Source organism: Elgaria multicarinata, chromosome 3 (assembly GCF_023053635.1).
Source record: "Elgaria multicarinata webbii isolate HBS135686 ecotype San Diego chromosome 3, rElgMul1.1.pri, whole genome shotgun sequence".
NCBI lineage: Eukaryota > Metazoa > Chordata > Lepidosauria > Squamata > Anguidae > Elgaria > Elgaria multicarinata.
In genome coordinates, this window is record NC_086173.1 from 160,566,251 (window position 1) to 160,590,409 (window position 24,159).

At 48.5% G+C, this 24,159-nt stretch overlaps 2 protein-coding genes across 3 annotated transcripts; both read right to left on the reverse strand.

Moving 5' to 3' along the window:
* Positions 1–1,154: 1,154 nt before the first annotated feature.
* LOC134396264 (zinc finger protein 24-like) lies at positions 1,155–10,977 on the reverse strand. Of its 2 annotated transcripts, XM_063122685.1 has the most exons (4): positions 10,258–10,977; positions 8,054–8,066; positions 7,221–7,343; positions 3,622–4,384 (listed from the first exon to the last, which is right to left on the reverse strand). In XM_063122685.1, exons 1-4 carry the CDS (start codon positions 10,930–10,932, stop codon positions 3,771–3,773), a joined length of 1,425 nt encoding a protein of 474 aa, XP_062978755.1. In that variant the 5' UTR covers positions 10,933–10,977; the 3' UTR covers positions 3,622–3,770. The 2 variants fall into 2 exon arrangements, 1 of the variants encoding a protein (XP_062978755.1); XR_010025257.1 differs by lacking the exons at positions 3,622–4,384; positions 8,054–8,066; positions 10,258–10,977 and adding an exon at positions 1,155–1,218 and having other exon boundaries at positions 7,221–7,265.
* An 8,272-nt stretch (positions 10,978–19,249) lies between these two features.
* On the reverse strand, positions 19,250–23,835 carry LOC134395671 (zinc finger protein 396-like). The gene is made up of 4 exons (XM_063121833.1): positions 23,143–23,835; positions 21,725–21,848; positions 19,640–19,815; positions 19,250–19,564 (listed from the first exon to the last, which is right to left on the reverse strand). The coding sequence occupies exons 1-4, from the start codon at positions 23,833–23,835 to the stop codon at positions 19,250–19,252; spliced, it is 1,308 nt and encodes a 435-aa protein (XP_062977903.1).
* Positions 23,836–24,159: the final 324 nt, after the last annotated feature.

The window sequence follows — 24,159 nt, forward strand, 5'->3', positions numbered from 1 at the left end:
TAAAAAATGCAGATAGAGAACGTACTCTTCAAAGAGGCGTCCTCCCGCCCCTCTCTCGCGTGATCTCGTACTGTTTCATGGCTGTCGTTACTTTTTTGTTGTTGCCTGTATTATCGACTTTATTTTGAAATAAAATGTTGTGCCCAAAATGAAAGGATGCCTCTTCTAAAAACAAAGCGAAGTATGTGTTTGGCCTTCAGCCATGTGTTTGGCTCGGTCTTGTACACTTTCCTGGGAGTAAGCCGCTTGAATTCAAGAGGAATTGCTTCTGAGTAGGCATGTATAGGATTGCATTTATATTTCTATAATCTGGTGATAGCTCTACTTTTTCTGGGTAGAAGAGTGGGCGTTCTTTTAGTAGTGGGCAACCATTGGTTTCATTAGCATAACTTCATTCAGATTTCGGCCTAATTTCCTGCAGGCTTCGGCCTAATTTCCTGCAGGCTTCGGCCTAATTTCCTGCAGGCTTCGGCCTAAATTCATGCAGACAGCAGACCTTGGCCTAATTTCATGCAGGCCTCAGCCTAAACTCATGCAGGTTTCAGCCTAAATACATGCAGACGACAGACCGTGGGCTAATTTCCTGCAGGCTTCGGCCTAAATTCATGCAGACAGCAGACCTTGGCCTAATTTCATGCAGGCCTCGGCCTAAATTCATGCAGACAGCAGACCTCGGCCTAATTTCATGCAGGCCTCAGCCTAAATTTAAAAGCCCTCTGGTAGCACAGCCAGGCCTGAGGCCTCTTCACCGTTGGTTCATCGGTGGATTTTAAGCCGCTTTGTACACTGCTTTTCAGAGTCGATCTGCAAAAAGTTGATGGGTCCCATGCCCCTGTTCAGAATGCCAGCCATCCAGCCAGGATGGCCTATTCCATTCCACCCCCTCCCCTGGTTCCTTCTAAATGCAAAGCATGTGCTCTACCATTGAGCTATGCCTACCACATGCGCCCCAATATAATTAATGTGATCTTTTCAACACCCCCCTTCCTGTCTGACACCTTTTGCCTTCCCACCCAGCTGATCACCTCGGCGTTTTAAAGGAAAGAAACGGTTGCAAACTTCAAAACCCAAAGCATTTTATTTACAGTATGAAAAACTGTGTGAGTCTCGTTTTATCAGATCTCCAGATGGGTACACACCTGATCCTCCTCGCTATGTTTTCCTTTAAGCGTGTCGTTTCCTGGAGTGATCCCTTACGTTCTCCAAAGCTCTGGAGCCCTGAAAGTACAGATTCATACAAGAAACTGGCAATGGTAGGGATTGAACGCAGAACCTTCGATGTCAGGGATGGGGAAGCGGCAGCCCTCCGAATGTTGCTTGACTGCAATTCCCATCATCCCTGACCCTTGGCAATGTTGGCCAGAGCTGATGGGAGTTGGAACCTGAGAACAATGGCAGAGCACTGAGGCGATTCCACTGTCCGGGCCAAATTAGATGTTTAACTGTTCGTGCAGTTCACCTGCAATTAGTCATTGCAGGAATAGATTTGGTTGATTGGTGTTGTTATTTAAAAAAAAAACTTTATTGAAACCATGATGAAAATACATCAAATAAATAATAAGAAATATACAAAATAAATAATAACTCATATTGTTTGGAATACAGGTATTCAAACCAATGAGGATAACGAGTATGGTGAATGCTCTCCGGGAGTTTACCTTTCCAAAATTTAACTAAGAACAATCCTATAGTCTCTCGGAGAACATCCCAGGGACTGTAGGACTGTCCTAAAAAACCCTTCCGAGGTTGGGGACAGCACTCCGACCTTGCGAAGGAGAGTCAGAGATCCATCCCACCTCGCAGTTGCCGCAGAAAGAAACACGCCGGCAGCTCTCCGAGATTAGAAGACCGACCTTGGAAGAGGAGGAGGAAATGGGGCATTCTAGTGGCGGGGGGAGGAGCGTGGAGAGGCCAGGGTACGAGTTATCCTGACCCTCCTCTAGCCTCCTTCCCGACGGCGTGAAATACCCGTCTGGTGTAAAAGCAAAGAATGGAGGCCATGGAGGTAAAGATCATGGCATCATAGAGTAGTAGAGTTGGAAGGGGCCTATAAGGCCATGGAGTCCAACCCCCTGCTCAATGCAGGACTCCACCTTAAAGCATTCCTGACTGATGGCTGTCCAGCTACCTCTCGAAGGCCTCTAGTGTGGGAGAAGAGCCCACCACCTCCCTAGGTCATTGGTTCCACTGCCATTCCGCTCTAACAGTCAGGAAATTTTTCCTGATGTCCTGATCTGGGTTCCTGTAACTTGAGCCCGTTATTCCGTGTCCTGCACTCTGGGAGGATCGAGAAGAGATCCTGGCCCTCCTCTGCGTGACAACCTTTTAAGTATTTGAAGAGTGCTCTCATGTCTCCCCTCAATCTTCTCTTCTCCAGGGTAAACATGCCCAGTTCTTTCAGTCTCTCCTCATGGGGCTTTGTTTCCGCCACTCCTGCCCTGCTAGCTTTAGCCTGGCAGGGCACAGGAATCTCAGAAACTTCCAAGTGCAGAGGCCTCCGAGCAGTGAGAGGCAACTGGTAAGATATCACCCTAAGATGTCTGAGTTTGTTTGAAGGCCTGATGGGAAATTGTTGCCCTCCCGAATCCAGATCAGGAACTTGAGGGGGGAAAGTGGCTTGGGCTATTTGTCTCTACATGCCCTCCTGATCCAGACAGGCCGACTCCGGATGTGGGCGACTTACGTTTAAAAGCATTGCACCCAATCGCTAATCACATGAATGGTGTCCTGTTACACTGTAAGCTCCTCGGGACAGGGACCTGTCCTCTCTAATTCTGTAAAGGCCCCCACGCATGCCCAGGGGAGGATATAAAGTCATCGGAGTCTGTTTAAGCTTTGTACCTCGGAGATTCTCATAGTGCCTTTCCACAGACTGTGTGAAATATAACCAATACACCAGCCTCCCTCACCCTGGTGCTCGCCAGATGTGTTGGACTACACCTCCCCTCATCCCCAGCCAGCGGGCCCATTGGAGTAGTAGTCCAACTCCTTTGGAGGACACCAGGCTGGTTGCAGCTACAAATACACTTTTATTAGAGAACATTTCCTCAACCCACAAACAGATTACTCACACCTGCATAAGAGTGTGAAATAAGTCGGTGGGTAAGGATGAAGCTATAGCTCGGGGTGTTCAACCTCAGCACCCCCAGCCAAATACGGCCCTCTGTGTTTCCCCAGATGGCCACGCCCCCTTTTCTCAGCCTTACTACATCATCATCATCATCATCATCATTATTATTATTATTATTATTATTATATCCCGCCTTTTTTCCTTCAAGGAACGTACATAATCCTCCTCTCCATTTTATCCTCACACCAACAACCCTATGAGGTGGGTTGGGCTGAGAGTGTGTGACTGGCCCAAAGTCACCCAGTGGGTTTCCATGCTCGAGTGGGGACTAGAACTCAGATCTCCCGACTCCCAGTCCAACACTTTAGCCATTACACCACACTGGCTCGCCTTTCTTCCTTTCCTTCATCCGATCATTTGGTGATTTCTCCGCTTTTCTGTCCCGTCCCCGCCCCGCAAAAGGCCGAAATACCTTCCCAAAGGCACTAAGAGCTTTAAGAGAAAATATGCCGGTGGTTTTAGCTCCACGACTTTTGCCTTCAGCCCCGCCCACTGCAGGGATGCGGCCCCTGTGGGCTTCTCCAAAATTGGATTCGGCCCTCGGGTTCCCCACCTGTGCTGTAGCGTCTCTCCCCTATGTGGCTTCTCTAATCTGCTGTCAGGCCCGGCACACCGCCCGGTCACAGGGCCTGACGAAACATCACAGCTTCTCCCCGGCATGGGTTCTCTGGTGCCGGGAGAGGTGCGAGCTTTGGATGAAGCTCTTCCCGCAGCTGGAACACTGGTACGGCTTGTCCCCCGTGTGAGTCCTCCGGTGCTTCAGGAACGTCGACTTGTCATTGAAGCTCTTGCTGCAGTCGGCGCATTCGTAGGGCTTCTCCCCCGTGTGGATCCGGTGGTGCTGGTAGAGGTGGGCGTTCCTGCGGAAGCTTTTGCCGCAAAAGGAACACTTGTACGGCTTCTCCCCCGTGTGCAGCCGCCGGTGAGCCACGAGTCTCGAGTGCCACTTGAAGGCCTTCCCGCAGTCGGCGCAGACGTTCTCCCCCTTGCCTGCGAGGGCTCCCGGGCGCAGCGCAGAACCGTCATGGGGTCTGCTTTCGGCCGCCCCTCTCGGACGGTGGTCTTCAGGCCTGGCCTTCAGGTTGCCGGCCCACATCCTCACCAAGGCGGGCTCGGTCGCCGAGTGGTCTCCCCCCTCCTGGCGGGGTGAAAAGTTCCATTCGGCCTCTCCCAGCATAATACGATGGACTTCACCTCGCTCCGAAATTTCCCAGCGAGGTGGGGGCTGCCGGTTCTCGCTCCCCTCCCGGCAGGCTGTGGGGAAAAAGAGAGACGCTCAGCATGACAAGCCAGTGGTGCACGTTATGCTCGCACACCTTAGTCCGTTTATAAAAAGTGGATGAGAGCACCGTGCCATAGGGAGTGCCCAGCAAATCAGAGGAGGAGGAGGAGGAGGAGGAGAAGGAGAAGAGGAAGAGGAGGAGGAGGAGGAGGAGGAAGAAGGAGAGGAGGAGGAGGAGGAGGAGGAGAAGGAGGAGAAGGAGAAGAGGAAGAGGAGGAGGAGGAGGAAGAAGGAGAGGAGGAGGAGGAGAAGGAGAAGGAGAAGGAGAAGGGGAAGAGGAGGAGGAGGAGGAAGAAGGAGAGGAGGAGGAGGAGAAGGAGGAGAAGGAGAAGGAGAAGAGGAAGAGGAGGAGGAAGAGGAGGAAGGAGAGGAGTAGGAGGAGGAGAAGGAGGAGAAGGAGAAGAGGAAGAGGAGGAGGAGGAGGAAGAAGGAGAGGAGGAGGAGGAGGAGAAGGAGGAGAAGGGGAAGGAGAAGAGGAAGAGGAGGAGGAGGAGGAAGAAGGAGAGGAGGAGGAGGAGGAGGAGAAGGAGAAGGCGGAGAAGGAGAAGAGGAAGAGGAGGAGGAGGAGGAAGAAGGAGAGGAGGAGGAGGAGGAGGAGAAGGAGGAGAAGGGGAAGGAGAAGAGGAAGAGGAGGAGGAGGAGGAGGAAGAAGGAGAGGAGGAGGAGGAGGAGGAGAAGGAGGAGGAGGAGAAGGAGAAGAGGAGGAGGAGGAGGAGGAAGAAGGAGAGGAGGAGGAGGAGGAGGAGAAGGAGAAGGAGGAGAAGGAGAAGGAGAAGAGAAAGAGGAGGAGGAGGAGGAAGAAGGAGAGGAGGAGGAAGAGGAAGAGGAAGAAGGAGAGGAGGAGGAGGAGGAGGAGGAGGAAGAAGGGGAGGAGGAGGAGGAGGAGGAGAAGGAGGAGGAGAAGGAGGAGGAGAAGGAGAAGGAGAAGAGGAAGAGGAGGAGGAGGAGGAGGAGGAAGAAGGAGAGGAGGAGGAGGAGGAGGAGAAGGAGAAGGAGAAGAGGAAGAGGAGGAGGAGGAGGAAGAAGGAGAGGAGGAGGAGGAGAAGGAGGAGGAGAAGGAGAAGGAGAAGGAGAAGAAGAGGAGGAGGAGGAGGAGGAAGAAGGGGAGGAGGAGGAGGAGGAGAAGGAGGAGAAGGAGGAGGAGAAGGAGAAGAGGAGGAGGAGGAGGAGGAAGAAGGGGAGGAGGAGGAGGAGGAGGAGAAGGAGAAGGAGGAGGAGAAGGAGAAGAGGAGGAGGAGGAGGAGGAGGAGGAGGAGGAAGGGGAGGAGGAGGAGGAGGAGGAGAAGGAGAAGGTTGGAAGATATTTTACAAGGTCATGCGGACAATTTTAGTCAGCAACCAAGGGATTCTCTATGTAGGAAAAGCAGACCAAAGAGAACCAGTGTGGTGCAGTGGCTAAAGCGTTGGACTGGGAGTCAGGAGAGCCGAGTTCTAGTCCCCACTCAGACATGGAAGCCCACTGGGTGACTGGGCCAGTCACACACTCTCAGCCCAACCTACCTCACAGGGTTGTGGTGAAGATAAAAAAGGGAGAGGAGAATTATGTACACCACCTTGGGTTCCTTGGAGGAAAAAAGGCAGGATATAAATGCAATAAATATATTATTATTATTATTATTATTATTATTATTATTATTATTATTATTATTATTTCTATATGACCCCATATATCTACTACTAGTATTACTACTACTAATATATTTATTTATTTCTTAGCCGCCTCTCCCTCTGGATCAACAACATTAAATTAAAAAATTCCATAAAATGCATAAAACTGATTAAAAACATATAAAACTGATACAATATTACCAATCAGACATCTTAAAATTATCTGGGTAGGCCTGCCGGAAGAGATCAGTCTTTAAGGCTTTCTTAAACGCAGAAAGAGTATTAAAACATATATCTAAAAACAAAGATGAGCAGTCAATCATAACGACAGACAGATCCAGGACCGATTAAAAATCTCATCCTGCGTTGCCCAAATGCCTGAGCAAAAAAGGTCGGTCTTAACCTCTGGCCACCATTTTTGATGGCTTTAAAATTCAAGAAGGACGCAGACAAGCTGGAGCGTGGTCAGAGGAGGGCAATGAGGATGATCAGGGGTCTGGAAACAAAGCCCTATGAAGAGAGACTGAAAGAACTGGGCATGTTTAGCCTGGAGAAGAGAAGATGGAGGGGAGACATGATAGCACTCTTCAAATACTTAAAAGGTTGTCACCTTGAGCCTTCAACAGTTGTCTAGAAAAGGGAATTTTCGCTGGTGTCATTTGTAGGCATGCAGCACCTGGTGAAATTCCCTCCTGATCACAAAGCTGCAGGAGCCTTGCCCTCTTTTGTAGAGTGACCAGATACAAAGGAGGGCAGGGCTCCTGAAGGTTTAACTGTTGTGATGAAAAGGGAAATTTAGCATGTATCATTTGTATGCATGCAGCACCCGGTAAAATTCCCTCTCCATCACAACAGTTAAAGCTGCCCTCTTTTGCATCTGGTCAGACTCCCCTAAATCAATTCCACATTGAGAAGGGCTTCTCATTGGCCTCTTCCGAATCTCCTGCCCATGCTGTCTCACTAGACCACCCTTCCTCAACGCAATGTCTTCTGGATGTGTTGGACTACAATTCTCATCATCCCCTGGTTGGGGGAACACTGCACTACTAGATCTCTCTCTCTCACACACAAAAACACCGGAGTCCGAATTCTTCACTTAGCCCTCAAGCAATCTTCATATAAGAGATGTCGGGGAAGGAACGAAGGAGTGAGAGCAAAATTCTTTGTTACGTCAAGGGCTCCGGCATGACAAAACCTTACCCCTCAAAGCTGCCTCCTCCTCGGCGCTCTCCAGTTTGATCTCTCTGCAGGCCGGGCTGAGCACCGCGTCCAGCTGCATCTGCTCAGCTCCAGGGAAGTTCACCGCTTGCTCTTCCAATGGGCCTGCCCTCTGAAACAGTGCGGAAGATTCATTCAAGAAACAGCTATCATGGGCCATAGGGTGACCCTATGAAAAGGAGGACAGGGCTCCTGTATCTTTAACAGTTGTGCAGAAAAGGGAATTTCAGCAGGTGTCATTTGTATATATGGGGAACCTAGTGAAATCCCCTCTTCATCACCACAGTTAAAGCTGCAGGAGCTATACTAGAGTGACCAGAGTTAAAAGAGGGCAGGGCACCTGCAGCTTTAACTGTGGTGACAAAGAGGGAATTTCACCAGGTGCTGCAGGCATACAAATGACACCTGCTGAAATTCCCTTTTCTACACAACACTAAAAGATACAGGAGCCCGGTCCTCTTTTCCATATGGTCACCCTATGCACCACTAAATACCTGGGAGTAAGTCTTGGTTTGCACTGTCAATTCCGGGTGAGGGAACAGTGGCACGCAAAAAAGACTCCAAAAATAATGAACGAACTCAAAAGTTTTCGACCCAGAGCAGTTTTCTCCCTATGGGGATGACGACTCTATATGGTTAAGTAGGGTGACCCTATGAAAAGGAGGACAGGGCTCTTGTATCTTTAACAGTTACATAGAAAAGGGAATTTCAGCAGGTGTCATTTGTATGCATGCAGCACCTGGTGAAATTCCCTCTTCATCACACCAGTTAAAGCTGCAGGAGCGATACTAGAGCGACCAGATTTAAAAGAGGGCAGGGCACCTGCAGCTTTAACCGTTGTGATGAAGAGGAAATTTCACCATTTTCTCCATGTATACAAATGACACCTGCTGAAATTCCCTTTTCAATACAACTGTTAAAGGTACAGGAGGCCGGTCCTCCTTTTCATATGGTCACCCTAATCATGGGGGAGTGTTTTGGTCCACAACATCCATCATCCCCAACCCTCAGCTGTGCTGGCTTGTGATGATAGGAGTTGTGGCAGGGCACGTAGCCTTGCTGGAGTACACCTAACAAGAGGACCTGAGGATCCAGATTGCACTACCAGCCTAGCAAATAAAAGCATCTAAGTTACTAGCCTGCAATAAATAAATAAATCAGTAGCCTGTGACCACAGTGGCGAGCAGAACGTAGACTGGGATGGCAGATCTCCTGATGGTTTGCAGCAGAAAAGCCTGATTTTCAAGTTAAATTGGGCTGCAGAAATCGAGAACGCTTGCGGGTGGGGAAACCCAGGAGTAAATTCCTGTGTGGTGAGCTTTCCCCAACCTGATGTCCTCCAGATGTGTTGGATTACAACTCCCATCACCCCCAGCCAGCCTTCCCCTGACGTGGCGCCTTCCAGAGGGATTGGACTACAACTCCCATCAAACCAGCCCGCACAAGCCAGGCTTCCCCAACGTGGTGTCTCTCGGAAGTTTATTTATTTATTTATTTATTTAATTACATTTATATACCGCCCCACAGCCGAAGCTCTCTGGGCGGTTTACAACATTTAAGGAAGTGTTGCACTACAGCTCCCAGCATCCCTGGCCAGCCCTCCTCAACCTGGTGCCCCCCTTAGAGGTGTTGGATTGCAACCCCCATCAACCCCAGCCAGTCTTCCCCAACGGAGTATCTTAAAAAAACTGTTGCACTACAACTCTCGTGAACCCAAACCGGCAAATCCCAGCTCTCCCCAGCCCAGGGGCCTCTAGATTTGTAGGACTACAACTCCCATCCCTCCTTGCTAGCGTGCTGGCCGTGGCTGATGGGAGTTGTAGTCCAACACACCTGCAGGCTCCGCCGGTTGGGCCGGGCTAACCTAGGCAAAATTTGTGCTCAGAGCCACCCTTTCCCACAAGTTTACATCTGCCTGCCAAAGCCATGATTTTGCATGTGGAGCGTGACGTTCTAGTGAAAAGCAAACCTTCAGCCTCCCAGCCCTGCACTAAAAGGCTAGGAGTCTGCCTAGTTCCAGAGTGGAAGAAGGAATAAAACTGCCCTCATCATGCTGCCTTTACACAAATCTGTGGTGCGACCCCCCGCTTAGAACACTGCGTGCAGTTCTGGTCACCACACTTAAAAAAAAGATATTATTGGGTTAGAAAAAGTGCAGAAATGGGCAACTAGAATGGTCAAGGGGCTGGAGCATCACATGAGGGAGGTGCACAAACATATGCCTGGTGCGGAGAATGTGGATCGGGAGACATTTTTCTCCCTCTCTCAAAATACTAGAACCCCAAAATACTAGAACCAACCATGAAACTGATTGGTGGGAGATCCAGGACAAATAAAAAGGAAGTTCTTCTTCACACAGCGCATAGTTAAATTATGGAACTCACTACCACAAGATGTGGTGACGGCCACCAATCTGGATGGCTTCAAAAGGGGGTTGGATAAATTCCTGGAGGCAAAGGTTATCCATGGCTGCTAGCCCTGATGGTTGTGTGCTATCTCCAGTGTTCGAGGCAATAAGCCTGTGTGCACCAGTTGCTGTGGAACATGGGTGGGAGGGTGCTGTTGCACCGTGTCCTGCTTTGTTGGTCCCTGGTTGAGAGCTGGTTGGCCGCTGTGTGAACAGAGTGCTGGACTAGACGGACCCTCGGTCTGATCCAGCAGGGCTCTTCTGATGTTCTTAAGACCACCACAGTCAGCATGTGGCAAAATGCAGGGCTACTAGTCTCTTAGGGACAGATGAAAAGCAGACTTAAAACAAAAACTGAATTAAAATGTAACATAAAAACACATAAATGAGAGCACCACAAAGAGAGCTACATACCTGGATGGACACACTTTGAATGTTGCCTATGATAGAAGCTCACTAAGTTCCACTAGGCAAGCTGCCCTCTCTTAGTGTTTCATCAGCAACATCGAGGAATAATACTACCGTCCTACCTTACGGGGTTGTTGTAATGAAGAGTGAACTGTGAAGCGCTTGAAGCGCTCAAATGCAGCACGCAAGTCGTGATTTATTTACCTGCTGTTTCCGCTTCTCGTCGGCCTGCTGCTGCTCCTGGAGGAACTCCTCAGCCAAGGCCACCGCTTGGGAACACGTCTCCGGTCCGGTCCCCCGAACCCAGCTCTGCATTTCCTGCGGCAAAATGGTCAGGAACTGCTCCAGGATGAGCGTTTCCAGGATCTGCTCTTTCGTGTGCCTCTCGACCTTCAGCCACTGAGAGCAAAGCTCCTGCAAGTGGCTGTACACCCCTCTGGGCCCCTCGGCCTCCTGGTAGCAGAAGCGCCGGAAGTGTTGACGCTGCTTCTCCCGGTTCAGGGCGTCCCCTCGCAAGATGGCCGCCTTCACTTTCCCATAATCCTCCCTGTCTCCAGTCTCCAGGCCTCTGAAGGCCCACTCAGTTTCTCCTCTGAGGGCCGGCAGGAGTCGGGCCGCCCACTCTTCCTTGGGCCACCGGCAGGCCTCGGCCACTTGCTCGAAGGAGGCCAGGAAGGCCTTGGCATTGTCCCATGGGGTGGGCTCCTCCAGCAACTGTGACGGCCCCCAACTCGAGTGAGGGGATTCCACCACCTGCCAGTGGACTTCCCAGCGCTGGGACAGCCGTTCCTCAGGCTCCTGTTTCACCTGCTGCGGTCCTCTCCATCTCGGGACTTCCACGATGCGGCCACCTTCAACCATGTGGCCCTCCTCTTTCATTCCCTCCGGTCCCACTCCGGTTTGGCAGCTCGTCCTGAGCTCTTCCCTCGTCCTGAGCTCTTCCCTCGTTGCCATTCCCAGATCCCTGCTTGGCCCAAATTCAGCCTGGTCGCAAAACCCCATTTCCTGCGGCTCGAAGGCCATTCTTCCCTAGCTAGGCAAAATCGACAGCAACTTTAGCCTCTGAGATTTTTGTTTGAGGGCGCGTGGGGGGGTATTTTTTGCTCGTAACAGGGATAACCAAGAGACCCTTTGAAGATTTAGACTTTCCGCTGGCAACAGCCTACTTGGTCAAACGCGCGAAGGTAACGGCGAGCCGTATGTGCACTGGATCAAAGCTGAGCGGAAACATGGGAGGGGAACCAGGTGGCAGGAGCCAGGCGGCGAAGCCCAGAGTCAGAGCCAAAGGCCGTCGCCGCTCCGACTTGCACAGGAAGCCTTTTCAACGGTTTCCTGTCCAGGAGGGTCCAATGGACTGCTTGAGTGCGCAGGGTCAGTTCAGAACCTGCTAAGGATTCACTGTCTGGGAAGACCCCGTGGAGCTGCAGTTCTGGTGGCTCACTCTGCAGAGCAGCTGCCCCCCAGAGCCGAGGGTTGGCGGTTCTAGCCCCACAGAGGCCTGCCACCTCTCAAGCGCCCCATTGGCTCCCCTTCCTTCCCATTTCCTGAAGCCAAACAGCAATGCAAAACCACTTTCTGTCACTGCTGGACAGATTCCAGCACTGCATCAATTCCAGCAAGTTAAACTAGGGGTGGAGGGTGGGAGGGGAGAGGCGGGACAGGAAATGGGGGGGGCATCTGCTATGATTTGCATCTTTGAATTTCCTGCTGCTCTTCTCTAGGCATCCGGCCTTTGTCCCTTTTAACCCTTAGGGTGCTGGTGGGAGATCCATGCAGAGAGCAGCATTTCTGCCCAAGGACGAGCTCCTTGCAAAGGACAAGCAATTCCTGGGAACTTCCCCCCGGGGTGCGCGGTGGAATCTCTTGCTGCGGATTTAGGCATGTGCAACTGGTCTGGCTGAAGAGGACTTCGCCCACCCCCTTCCTCTCCACGGCAGCCCCACCAGATGCCTGGAAATGCTACACAGACACACACCCCAGGGTGACCATATGAAAAGGAGGACCAGGCTCCTCTATCTTTAACAGTTGTATTGAAAAGGGAATTTCAGCAGGTGTCAGTTGCATGCATGCAGCCCCTGGTGACATTCCCTCTTCAGCACAACAGTTAAAGCTGCAGGAGCCCTGCCCTCAAGGGCAGGGCTCCTGCAGCTTTAACTGTTGTGCTGAAGAGGGAATGTCACAAGGCATACAAGTGACACTTGCTGAAATTCCATTTTCACTACAACTGTTAAAGATACAGGAGCTCGGGCCTCCTTTCCATATGGTCACCCTGGGGGGGGGGGTTTGTCCCCAAAAATCTGGCAGAGGTGCCTTCTGTGTACAGAGATCTTCTGCGTAGAGAGGTCTTCATTCAGGGCAGCCAAACCCTTGTGGCCTCTCCCACACTAGAGGCCGTCAAGAGGCAGCTGGACAACCATCCATCAGGGATGCTTTAGGGTGGATTCCTGCATTGAGCAGGGGGTTGGACTCGATGGCCTTGTAGGCCCCTTCCAACTCTGCTATTCTACGATTCTATGATTCTATAAATCCAACCCAGGACAAATTGGCCCAGTCTTTCTAGGCAAATGAATACACGGACATGATCAGAAATGTCTACGGGCAGAAAGCAGCAGGAAAGGATTTCGTCTTCACACCAGGTTCTACTGCTGATTTGAAAGCACCCATTTCTCCCAAGGACTCTTTAAAAGGAGACTCTGGCGAAAAGTTACTTAATTCAAACATTAGTAAGTTTGATTCTATCCATTTGAGCCTGAATGGAGGCAATGGTTGCTTTTCCTAGCAGAGGTGTTAAGAAAGTGGAAGTATCTAGTGTTAGTCCTACTTATAGTATATCATTGGAAATAAATGGGACCTGAGCTAGTCACAACTAACATAGCTCTCATTCATTTGAATTGGTCTACTTTAAATGGGACTAACACTGGACAGAATCATAGAATAGTAGAGTTGGAAGGGGCCTCTTAAGGCCATTGAGTCCAACCCCCTGCTCAATGCAGGAATCCACCTTAAAGCATACCTAACAGGTGGCTGTCAGGCCGCCTTTTGAAGGCAGCTGCCTCTTGAAGGCCTCTAGTGTGGGAGAGCCCACAACCTCCCTAGGTAACTGGTTCCATTGTTGCGCTGTTCTAAGAGTCAGGAAGTTTTTTCTGGTGCCCAGATGGAATCTGGCTTCCTTTAACTTGAGCCTGTTATTCCGTGTCCTGCACTCTGGGAGGATCGAGAAGAGATCCTGGCCCTCCTCTGTGTGACAACCTTTCAAGTACTTGAAGAGTGCTCTCATGTCTCCCCTCAATCTTCTCTTCTCCAGGCTAAACATGCCCAGTTCTTTCAGTCTCTCTTCATAGGGCTTTGTTTCCAGACCCCTGATCATCCTGGTTGCCCTCCTCTGAACATGCTCCAGCTTGTCTGCATGCTTCTTGAAGTGTGTTGCCCAGAACTGGGTGCAATACTCAAGATGAGGCCTAACCAGTGCTGAGGGGATACTCCCCGTTGCATTATATTCCTGATTATGCTGTTGCATATGATCACTGCGCTTTAATTGAATTCTCCTAGGTTGTATTTTTTGGGTGGGGGTGTATTTCATGGTCTGCTCCAGCAGGGCTCTTTGTTCTTAAAAGGGATTCAAAACTCCCCTTCAGACACACATGCACATTTTGTTTTGGGGTGGGTGGGCATTTATCCCTAATCCAGCCTTCCCCAAGTTGGGTTCCCTCCAGATGTTTGGACTACAACTCCCACATTCCTCAATCACAGGCTATGTGGTCTGGGTCAGATCGGAGTTGCACCTCAGAACTTCAGGAAAGATCCAGCCTGGTTAAGGGAATCCTAGAGGATCACACTGGGACCCTTCCTTCTTAAGGTGCCTTCACCTACCCAAGAGGTTAGCCATCATTACAGCTATATTTAAATGTTTTACAGATTGTAAATTTTGTGCTTTTATGGGTTTAAATGTTGTGTATTGATTTCCAACGCTCAATGCTTTAATCTTTGTAAAGCGCCCAGAGAGCGGCATATAAATGTAATTAATATGTTTTGTTTTTGATGTTGCTGCTCTAAATAATTGTCTAGAAGTAGAGCTATACCATTCCTTCAAGTTCTTTAGCCAGTATGTTCAAGAAAGCTATAAAGACTTGATCTCTTCTGGCAGGCCTATCCAATGGAACAGATTAAGATTTTAGGATGTTTAACAATGTATATTACATTTTAATTCAGATTTATGTATTTTATATGTACTGCCTCGATAAAAATGGAGAGACGGGTAAGAAATAAATTTTATTATTACTCTTTTTCCCACTGATCTTTTTCCTTCAATTTTCCCTGGTATAAGTTGAAGTATGATGAATTTTTCTCCTCGAATAATATGACCGAGATACTGCAATTTTCTTCTTTTGATGGCATTTATTAATTCTGTTTGCTTGTTTACCTTACATAGTACATCCTCGTTTGTTATTCGGTCAGTCCACTGTATCTTCAACATACATCAGTATCCACATTTCAAAAGATTCAATTTTGCTCAATTTTTTTTTCCTAATGTGTCCAAGCCTCCACTCCATAAAATATTGAAAACATGTAGCTTCTTACCATCCAAGACCTTAGTGTACGGCTAAGGTCCCCGAGATCCCAGGTGGGCCAGATTTGACTCGCAGGCTGGAATTTCTGCACCCATGCAATATGTGCTAACCAGAGTAAATTATTATTATTATTAATTTATTTATATAGCACCATCAATGTACATGGTGCTGTACAGATTATACACAGTAAATAGCAAGACCCTGCCGCATAGGCTTACAATCTAATAAAGTTGCAGTAAACAATAAGGAGGGACTGAACTCAATAGGACTGAACTCAATAGGACTTACTTCTGAGTAGACATGCATCAGATTGTGCTCCGTATTTGCCTCCCAAGCAACCATGCCATGGAGTTTTCTCCTTGGTCGCCCAACCAAACATGATTTAACCGGCAGCCAAATACAAGTTGGATACTTGGCTCAGCAATACTACAAACGAGAAGGATAAGGCAAATGCTATTTTGGGCTGCATTAATAAAAGTATAGCTTCTAAATCACGTGAGATACTGGTTCCTCTCTATTTGGCCCTGGTCAGGCCTCATCTAGAGTATTGCGTCCAGTTCTGGGCTCCACAATTCAAGAAGGACGCAGACAAGCTGGAGCATGTTCAGAGGAGGGCAACCAGGATGGTCAGGGGTCTGGAAACAAAGCCCTATGAAGAGAGGCTGAAGGAACTGGGCATGTTTAGCCTGGAGAAGAGAAGATTGAGGGGAGACATGATAGCACTCTTCAAATACTTAAAAGGTTGTCACGCAGAGGAGGGCCAGGATCTCTTCTCGATCCTCCCAGAGTGCAGGACACGGAATAACGGGCTCAAGTTAAAGGAAGCCAGATTCCAGCTGGACATCAGGAAAAACTTCCTGTTAAGAGCAGTACGACAATGGAATCAGTTGCCTGGTGAGGTTGTGGGCTCTCCCACACTAGAGGCCTTCAAGAGGCCGCTGGACAAGCATCTGTCAGGGATGCTTTAGGGTGGATTCCTGCATTGAGCAGGGGGTTGGACTTGATGGCCTTTTAGGCCCCTTCCAACTCTGCTATTCTATGATTCTATGATTCTAAGTTAAAAACTCTCTATTTCATCAAGACTTACAGAGAATTTTTATAAGATGATGTATAAATGGCATATGTCGCTTACAAAGCTGGCTAAAATATATAAGGGAGCTTTGGGCAAATGTTGGAAAAGTGAGGAAGAAGGAACTTTTTATCATCTTTGGTGGACCTGTAAAAAAGCTAAGGCTTTCTGGACACAAATGCATTCTTTAATTCAAAAAATATTAAAGACTAATATACAAATGAAACCAGAAGCCTTTCTATTGGGACTAATGGACAACCAACTGAAAGAGAAGGGGGGGGACTTTATTTTTATACATGACAACGGCAGCAAGATTGTTATATGCACAGAAGTGGAAAAATGAAGCAATGCCAACAATGGAAGAATGCCTATTGAAGATACTGGAGTTGGCAGAGATGGCAAAACTTACAGCGATAATGAGAGATAAATCAACAGCTACATTTATATCTGAATGGAAACCTCTGATAGATTTTTGGCAAGAAACAGAGAAAAATGATGTATTTGTCTGTGGATTCAGTGTATGAGATATAGTTATCTTAGAAGAAAGAAAAGAATTTGATTATTGTGTTAAATGTATCAAAGAAGGAGAGAATATAATTCACATTTGCGATGTGTAGAGCGCCAAAAATACACCTTAACCTTTGTGTGCGTACTCCCCCTGCCCACTTTTCAGTTTTTCATTTTCCTTGGATGCAATGTTTCTATGTAATGCTTTTATGTCATGTATGTCTGTGAAACAATAAAAAATTAATTAAAAAACCCTCTCTATTTCATCAAGAACATTTTTAATAGCATAAACTTAATTTCTTACAAAAACACATGCAGATTTTTAAAAAGGACATTACATTAATGATTACAAAGATTTCTCTTTTCAATTTGAGATAGAAATTTTATTAACCCTCCAGCTAATACTATAAAACCTCAAACATTTGACAAAAGCTATAGAACGATGTGGATTCAGAGCTGCAGCGAAAATGGATTTTGCTTATTCAGGAAAAGCATGGCCCCGATCCATGTCTCAATGGGAACAGACTGGGGCAGAAACACTGATGCTGGATCAGGATGGTACGGAGCTACTACTTAAAACTTTTATTTGCAAAAAGCATTTGGGGGCAGGGGAGATCTTGGTTGGAATATGGGAAACATGGGGAAATATCAAATGGTAGTCCTACTTTGGCTAATCCCATGGAAATGAATGGATCTACTCAGAGTAACATTGGATACTGCCCGTGAAGAAATGCAAAGACCACCTATCAAAGCCTGCCTTATGGAACCAGGGGCCTTCCAGATGTTAAGACGACAACCTCCATTGGTGGCTGTGGTTGATGGGCAATGTAATCCTAAGCATCGGGAGAGTGCTAGGTTGGAGAACGCCGAGGGATGCACATAATGGAGAGAGAGTAGACGCAACAGGATCAGCTCCTGGGACAGATATTGCTCCGATTCACACGGCATAGCCAATCATGGTTTGGCCATAGTAGCCTCAAGCCCTTGTCTTCCACTCGTGCGTTCTGCATTCCTGGTTCAGCCAAACTATAGTTTGCTGTGATGTTCGAATGAGGCAGATGACAGCATACGCCAGGACGGGGAATGTGCGGCCCCCTCTGGAGGTTTGCTGAGCTGCAACTCCCATGTTCCCCAGCCCTGCTGTACGCAAACCACCATCTGCTCAGTTAAAACCGTGTGTGGGGCTGAGGCATCATCACAATGGCCAGGCTAGGCTCGTTACATATGACGCATCCCTCTATGTATGGGTTCAGCGGAGGGGGAACACACTGTCATCAGTGTACTAAACAGCTGCAAGCAAGACCACATCATCTTTCTAGGGGAAGATGTGGAAAGACAAACCTGGAATCCTTGGGAGTAACGCATGGCCTGCCCATACACTGGAATGAAGTGGTAGATTCCTGGAGGTGGGAAAATGGATGGTACCATTTTAAAAAACAGGTGGAGGCTCACCTCTTCTTTGAATGCTCCCTTGCCCCCAAAAAAAGACTTGCATGTATAAAATTGGTACAGCCCGGCTCGGTCCAGGCAAAATGTGCTGTTGTTTTTACTTGCAAGGGGCTTTCTTAGAACGCAGCAGAGCTTTCAAGAAATGGTTTCTACCCACCTACAGGCTGAAGTGGTACAATCCACTCTTGACTGCCTCAGGATTATTTCACCTCACTCTGCTGCCATGTGAGAACCAAGCTTAGAAATAACCCTTTACGCAGGATGTTGAAAGGTAGCTGTAATCTTTGTTTTTTTTCTTTTCTCGAGAAGGTAAATGCACAAATTCATAAACATCTTAACACGTATTACATCCGCAACAGTAGAAATATTGCTTTTCAAATACTTACGCTTGCAAAGCGAAACGATCCCTGTCATTACTCCCAAAACTTTAAACAATGCTTCTCAAAACATTTGAACAGGTTTTTCCCTTTCCATTCATTGCATAGGTTTGAGGATACACAGTGTTAAAGAGGTCCAAAATTAGTCAGATTGCGCGGTTGCTAATGCAGAGATGATGTTGATTATTTTGGAGAGAGATAAAAGTCAGAACAGGCAATGCTATGTTCCCTACGATTTTTAAAAAATTAGTCTAGTTTCTCAATGCTTTTTTCAGGAACTGCTTCTCTCAACTGGAAGCAAAACATTACTTTTATATGATCAAGGAGCCCTTTAAAAACAACACACATACTTTTAATATAGAAATCCAGGCCACAATCCTATGCATATTTAGACATAAAAAAATTCTACTACTCCCAGCATTCCCAGGCCAGCTGTAGGAATTTCCTGGGAATTGTAGGACTTTCCTGTCTAAATACACATAAGATTCCCTGTCTAGCTTTAGCTGGATGGCAGCTAGTTTTTTTTGGGGGGGGGGAGGGGGAACACAGGTTGGAAGGTCCCCACAAAACAGGTTAAGATCAGCCTTCTGCAAATGCAGTGCCCACCACATGTTTTGGACTACAATGCCCATCATCAAGAACACTGCTGATGGGAATTGCAGTCCTAAATGTCTGGCAGCCGCCACATTGGAGATGGGTGGGTTAGATCACCACTGATCCATGGTGATCCGAGAGGACGCCTTGTACAGGCGCGTGCCCAGGAGCCTTTTAAGGGCGACCGAATCATTCAGCTTCGCCAAGCAAAGGGCAGCTCGTGTCAGAGAGCTGGAATGACAGCAGGCCCTCCGGAGAAGATTGGGATTTTGATTCCCCCACCCCCCCTTTTCTAAATTGCAGAAGCGGAGCCCTAACCTCCTACGAACCCCAACCTCCGGTTACGATACTCCCACAAGCAGAGCCATTTGTACTTGCCGTCATTTCAGGTAATGCAGAAATTTCAGCTCCACTACGGGGAAACAATGCAAATTTCACTGTGGATCCTCAAAACAAGAAAAAGGCGAAGAAAGCAAAAAAAGAATTTCAAAAACTCAAGCACACCAACTATTCTGCGCGGCCGAATAGGCGCTGCGAGATACGTTCGGCGATGCAATCCTACGCCTCCACCCACCTACCCACCCGCCCCCATCAGCAACGCGCCAATTCTCGCCTCCCTCGGCCCGTGCAGCTCACAGCCGCCCACCGCCCTGCATGTGCATCAGTTGGTGCCGATCCCGCTTCCACTTGCGGTCGAAGCCCTCGCCGCAGAACGCGCACTCGTGGGGCTTCTTCCCCGTGTGGATGAACTCGTGGCGGGTGAGCTCCGACCGCCAGCAGAAGCCCTTGAAGCAGAAGCCGCACTTGAAGCGCTTCCGCCCGGTGTGCATCATCTCGTGCCGGATGTAGCTCGCCAAGCCGTTGAGGGTTTTGCCGCACCACAGGCAGATCTTGATTTGGCTCTTGGGGACGTCCTGGGAGAGGCGCTTCTTGAATCTGGGCTCGAGCTCAGGAGGAGAGGGAGGAGGAGACGGAGGAGGAGGAGGAGGAGACGGAGATGGAGGAGTAGGCGGCGCCTCCACTGGATGGATTTTCCGCAGCCGCTCTGAACGGCGGCGTTCCGGGACGCCTTCTCTTGGTTTCCAGGGGTAGGGGAGCACCGTGTTCGCTCGGCCGGGGAATCTGGCTTGGAGTTTCATCTCCCTGTAATGGCCCCACTGCAGAAGTTCCTCCTTGCTTGTACTGGCCTGCGCATAACCTAACGGGAAGAAGACACAAGAAGTCCAAAACGTTTATGCATCCATTTCGTTCCTAATGCTGTCCGATCGCGAAAGCTCTCTGAGCGTGTTCAGAGGAGGGCCACCAGGATGATCAGGGGTCTGGAAACAAAGCCCTATGAAGAGAGACTGAAAGAACTGGGCCTGTTTAGCCTGGAGAAGAGAAGATTGAGGGGAGACATGAGAGCACTCTTCAAATACTTAAAAGGTTGTCACACAGAGGAGGGCCAGGATCTCTTCTCGATCCTCCCACAGTGCAGGACACGGAATAACGGGCTCAAGTTAAAGGAAGCCAGATTCCAGCTGGACATCAGGAAAAACTTCCTGACTGTTAGAGCAGTACGACAATGGAACCAGTTACCTAGGGAGGTTGTGGGCTCTCCCACACTAGAGGCCTTCAAGAGGCAGCTGGACAAGCATCTGTCAGGGATGCTTTAGGGTGGATTCCTGCATTGAGCAGGGGGTTGGACTCGATGGCCTTAAGAGGCCCCTTCCAACTCTACTATTCTATGATTCTATGAATTCACACAAACTACAACCCAAAATACGTTGTTGTAATTATTATTTTTGTTGTTGTTGTTGTCCTCCTCCTCCTCCTCCTCCTCCTCCTCCTCCTCCTCCTCCTCCTCCTCCTTCTTCTTCTTCTTCTTCTTCTATCTCTTTCTCGCTCATGGCGATTTTTCTAGACGGACATGATGAGCTTGGCCAGTTCATGCTGTCTTTTACAGGTTCAGGAATTTCCTGACAACTGAGCTTGTTTTAATTATGATTTCTGGATGTTGATGTGGACTTCTCTCTTCTCTCAGCCAGTTAACAACATATGCTGAGTTTTTAACTGATCCCAGAATAGTTGTATTAAATGGATATTGTTGTTTTTATGCTTTTGATGGGTTTTAAATGTTTGTATATTTGTTTTTAATGTTCACTGTTTTTAACCTTTGTAAACCACCCAGAGAGCTTCGGCTATGGGGCGGTTTATAAATGTAATAAATATTTTGAGTACTTTTGCTCTGCTTTGAGCATCCAAGCAATTTCAAGGCCGTGTCCACAACGCCATTCCCACCCACTTCCATTTTTCCCTCACAACAACCTGGCGAGGTAGTGCTCATCTAAGAAATGGCGACTGGCCCACAGTTGCCAGGCGAGTTCAGATCCATGACTGAATATGGATTTGAACCCGGGTCCCTCCTAGGTCCTAGTCCCACCCGTTATACCGGCCTTCCGCAACCTGGTCCCCCACCCAGATATTTTAGAATCAGCCTCAGCCAGCATGGACAACGGACACGGATGATGGGAGTTGAAGTCCAAAACATCTGGAGAGCACTGGGTTGGGGAAGGCAGCTCTAACCATTACACTTGATCTCACTGTGGGGGTCATCAAATCCAGGAAAACAATTTATTTATTCATTTATTTATTTATTGCACTTATATACCGCTCCCATAGCCAGGGCTCTCTGGGCGGTTTACAGAAATTCTAAAATTAAGATAAAAACGAGTATACAAAATATAAAATTCTAAAACACAGAACATACACACATAAAGCATTAAAAACCGTTTTAAAAAAAACTAAACATGTGGGTGATTAAGATGTGCCGCCATATGCCTGGGCAAAGAGGAAAGTCTTAACCTGGCGCTGGAAAGATAGCAGCGTTGGTGCCAGGCGAGCCTCGTCAGGGAGATCATTCCACAGTCTGGGGGCCACCACCGAAAAGGCCCTGTCCCTCATTGCCACACTCCGAGCCACTCTTGGAGTAGGCACCCGGAGGAGGACCTTAGATGTTGAACATCCCCCCAAATCCAAGGTAACAGGAAACAGTTAGCTCACATTGCTTTAGCCTCATTGCTTTTTCTTACTAAAAAAACCCCACACACCTAAGAAACATCTCTTACCTGGATAGGTCCTCTGTGATGAGCTGGGCTCCCAATTCTCCCTCCTAGAATTTGTCTGCGTTTTCAGCATCTCCACTTGAGCCTCCTGTCTCTTGGCTGAACTTGAACCCATCTCTTCCGACTCCTGGAAAGAGCAGAGAGGTCATAAGAACAACCATGCTGGATCTAGTCCAGCATTCAATTCATACAGTAGCCAACCAGCTGCCCTCTTTTGTATCTGGTTATGCTAGACAGGGCTCCTGCAGCTTTAACAGTTGTGATGAAAAGGAAATTTCACCAGGTGCTGCATGCCTACAAAGGACACCAGTTGAAATTCCCTTTTCTATACAACTGTTAAAAATACAGGAGCCCTGTCCTTCTTTTCATATAGTCACTCGATTGGGCAATATCCAATGTTAGTCCTACATACAGCCTGTCCAGACAACACGCTAACCCACTGTGGTTAAGCTTGGTCACTCTATTGGGTAGCATTCAATGTTAGACCTCCCACACTAGAGGCCTTCAAGAGGCAGCTGGACAACCATCTGTCAGGGATGCTTTAAGGTGGATTCCTGCATTGAGCATGGGGTTGGACTCGATGGCCTTGTAGGCCCCTTCCAACTCTGCTATTCTATGATTCTAGAGTCTGTTCAGACAACACGCTAACCCACTGTGGTTAAGCTTTTCAAGGTAAACATTATGGTTTAGCGTGTCGTGTGAACCATTCCTAACCATGGTGGCTACATAACCACGGTTTAACCATGCTCATTAACCAATGCCCCCCCCCCAAAGGATTAGCAGCCTAACTATGGCTTAGTGTGTTGTCTGCACAGGCCCATATAGGGTGACCCTATGAAAAGGAGAACTGGTCTCCTGTATCTTTAACAGTTGCATAGAAAAGGGAATTTCAGCAAGTGTCATTTGTATATATGGAGAACCTGGTGAAATTCCCTCTTCATCGCAACAGTTAAAGCTGCAGGAGCTATACTAGCGTGACCAGCATTAAAAGAGGGCAGGGCACCCGCAGCTTTCACTGTTGTGACGAAGAGGGAATTTCACCAGGTTCCCCATATATACGAATGACACCTGCTGAAATTTCCTTTTCAATACAACTGTTAAAGATACAGGAGCCCGGTCCTCCTTTTCATAGGGTCACCCTAGGCCCATGGAATAGACCTGTGGAAATGAATGGAGCTTACGTTTATTGTGACTAACTGAAGTTCCATTCATTTCAATGGGTCTACTCTATGTAGAACTAACACTGGGTACTTGCCCATTGTTCTTAGCTGTTAGTTTTTAAGGAAGGCATCTTGAAGTAGTGTTGAAAATATAATTTAAAAATAAAAATAAAAATCAATAAAAGTAAAAATAATTATGGGTAAATAACAAATAAATAAGTAAATAAATAGACAAAAGGAGAAAGCAGAAGGTCTTCTCACCCGCCCTTTCTCCCTTTCGGGTGTCTGCAGCCTTCTCAAGAATTCCTCAGCCAGAGAGGCAGCGTGTGTGCAGTTTTCTGGTCCGTGTTCCTGGACCCATTTCCGCATCTCCTTGGGCAGGACATCCAGGAACTGTTCCAGAAACAGCATCTCCACAATCTGCTCCTTGCTGGTCTTCTCCACTTTCAGCCACTGGTGGCCCAGCTCCTGGACCCGGGCACAGGCTTCTCGGGGGCCTTTGGCCTCCTGGTAGCCGAAGCGACGGAAGTCCTGCCGCTTCCGCTCCTGGTCGGCGGCCTCCTGCCGCAAAATGGCCGCCTTCACCTTCCGGAAATCTCCCCGGTCCTGGGCGTCCAAGCTGATGAAGACCTTCTCGGCGTCCTCGGTGAGAGAGGGCAGGAGACGGGTCACCCACTCTTTTCTCGGCCACCGGCAAGCCACGGCCACCTGCTCGAAGGAGGCCAGGAAGGCCCGGGTGTCGGCCCACGGGGTCAGTTCCCCTCGCAGCTCCTCCTCCAACTCGTTGTCTTCCAGAAACTCCTGGAAAGCTATTTCCCAGAGATCTTGCAAGCTTTCGTTTGGTTTCTGTGGCCCATCCGGGAGTCCTCCATCTTCAGTGTCCTGGTCTGTACTGGGGGCTTTGTCCAGATCTAATCCTGACTGGAAGCTTTTGGGAGACCGAACCTGGTCCATCTTCTGCCCCAACGTGGCTTTGAACTTAGAACTGAAAGCTCCCTTTCTCCATTTTTGCTTAGTTGACATTTCCCCTTCTGTCAGGGAAGGATGGCTTCAGCCGAGCCTAAGCTAGGCCTCACTTGTACGCTTGTTCCAAAGAGGCGGTTAAAAAAAATGGCTACCGTCGCTGCTGCGGTTCAAAGCTGAGCCCACACTGGGCGCCTCCGAAGGGGGTCACGACAAACCGAAGGCTGAGGAAGAGATGCCCTATGCAAGAAGAGAAACCAGAAGAGGAATTCAGGAGAGAAACCAGAACAAGGAATGCTAATCCACACAAACATC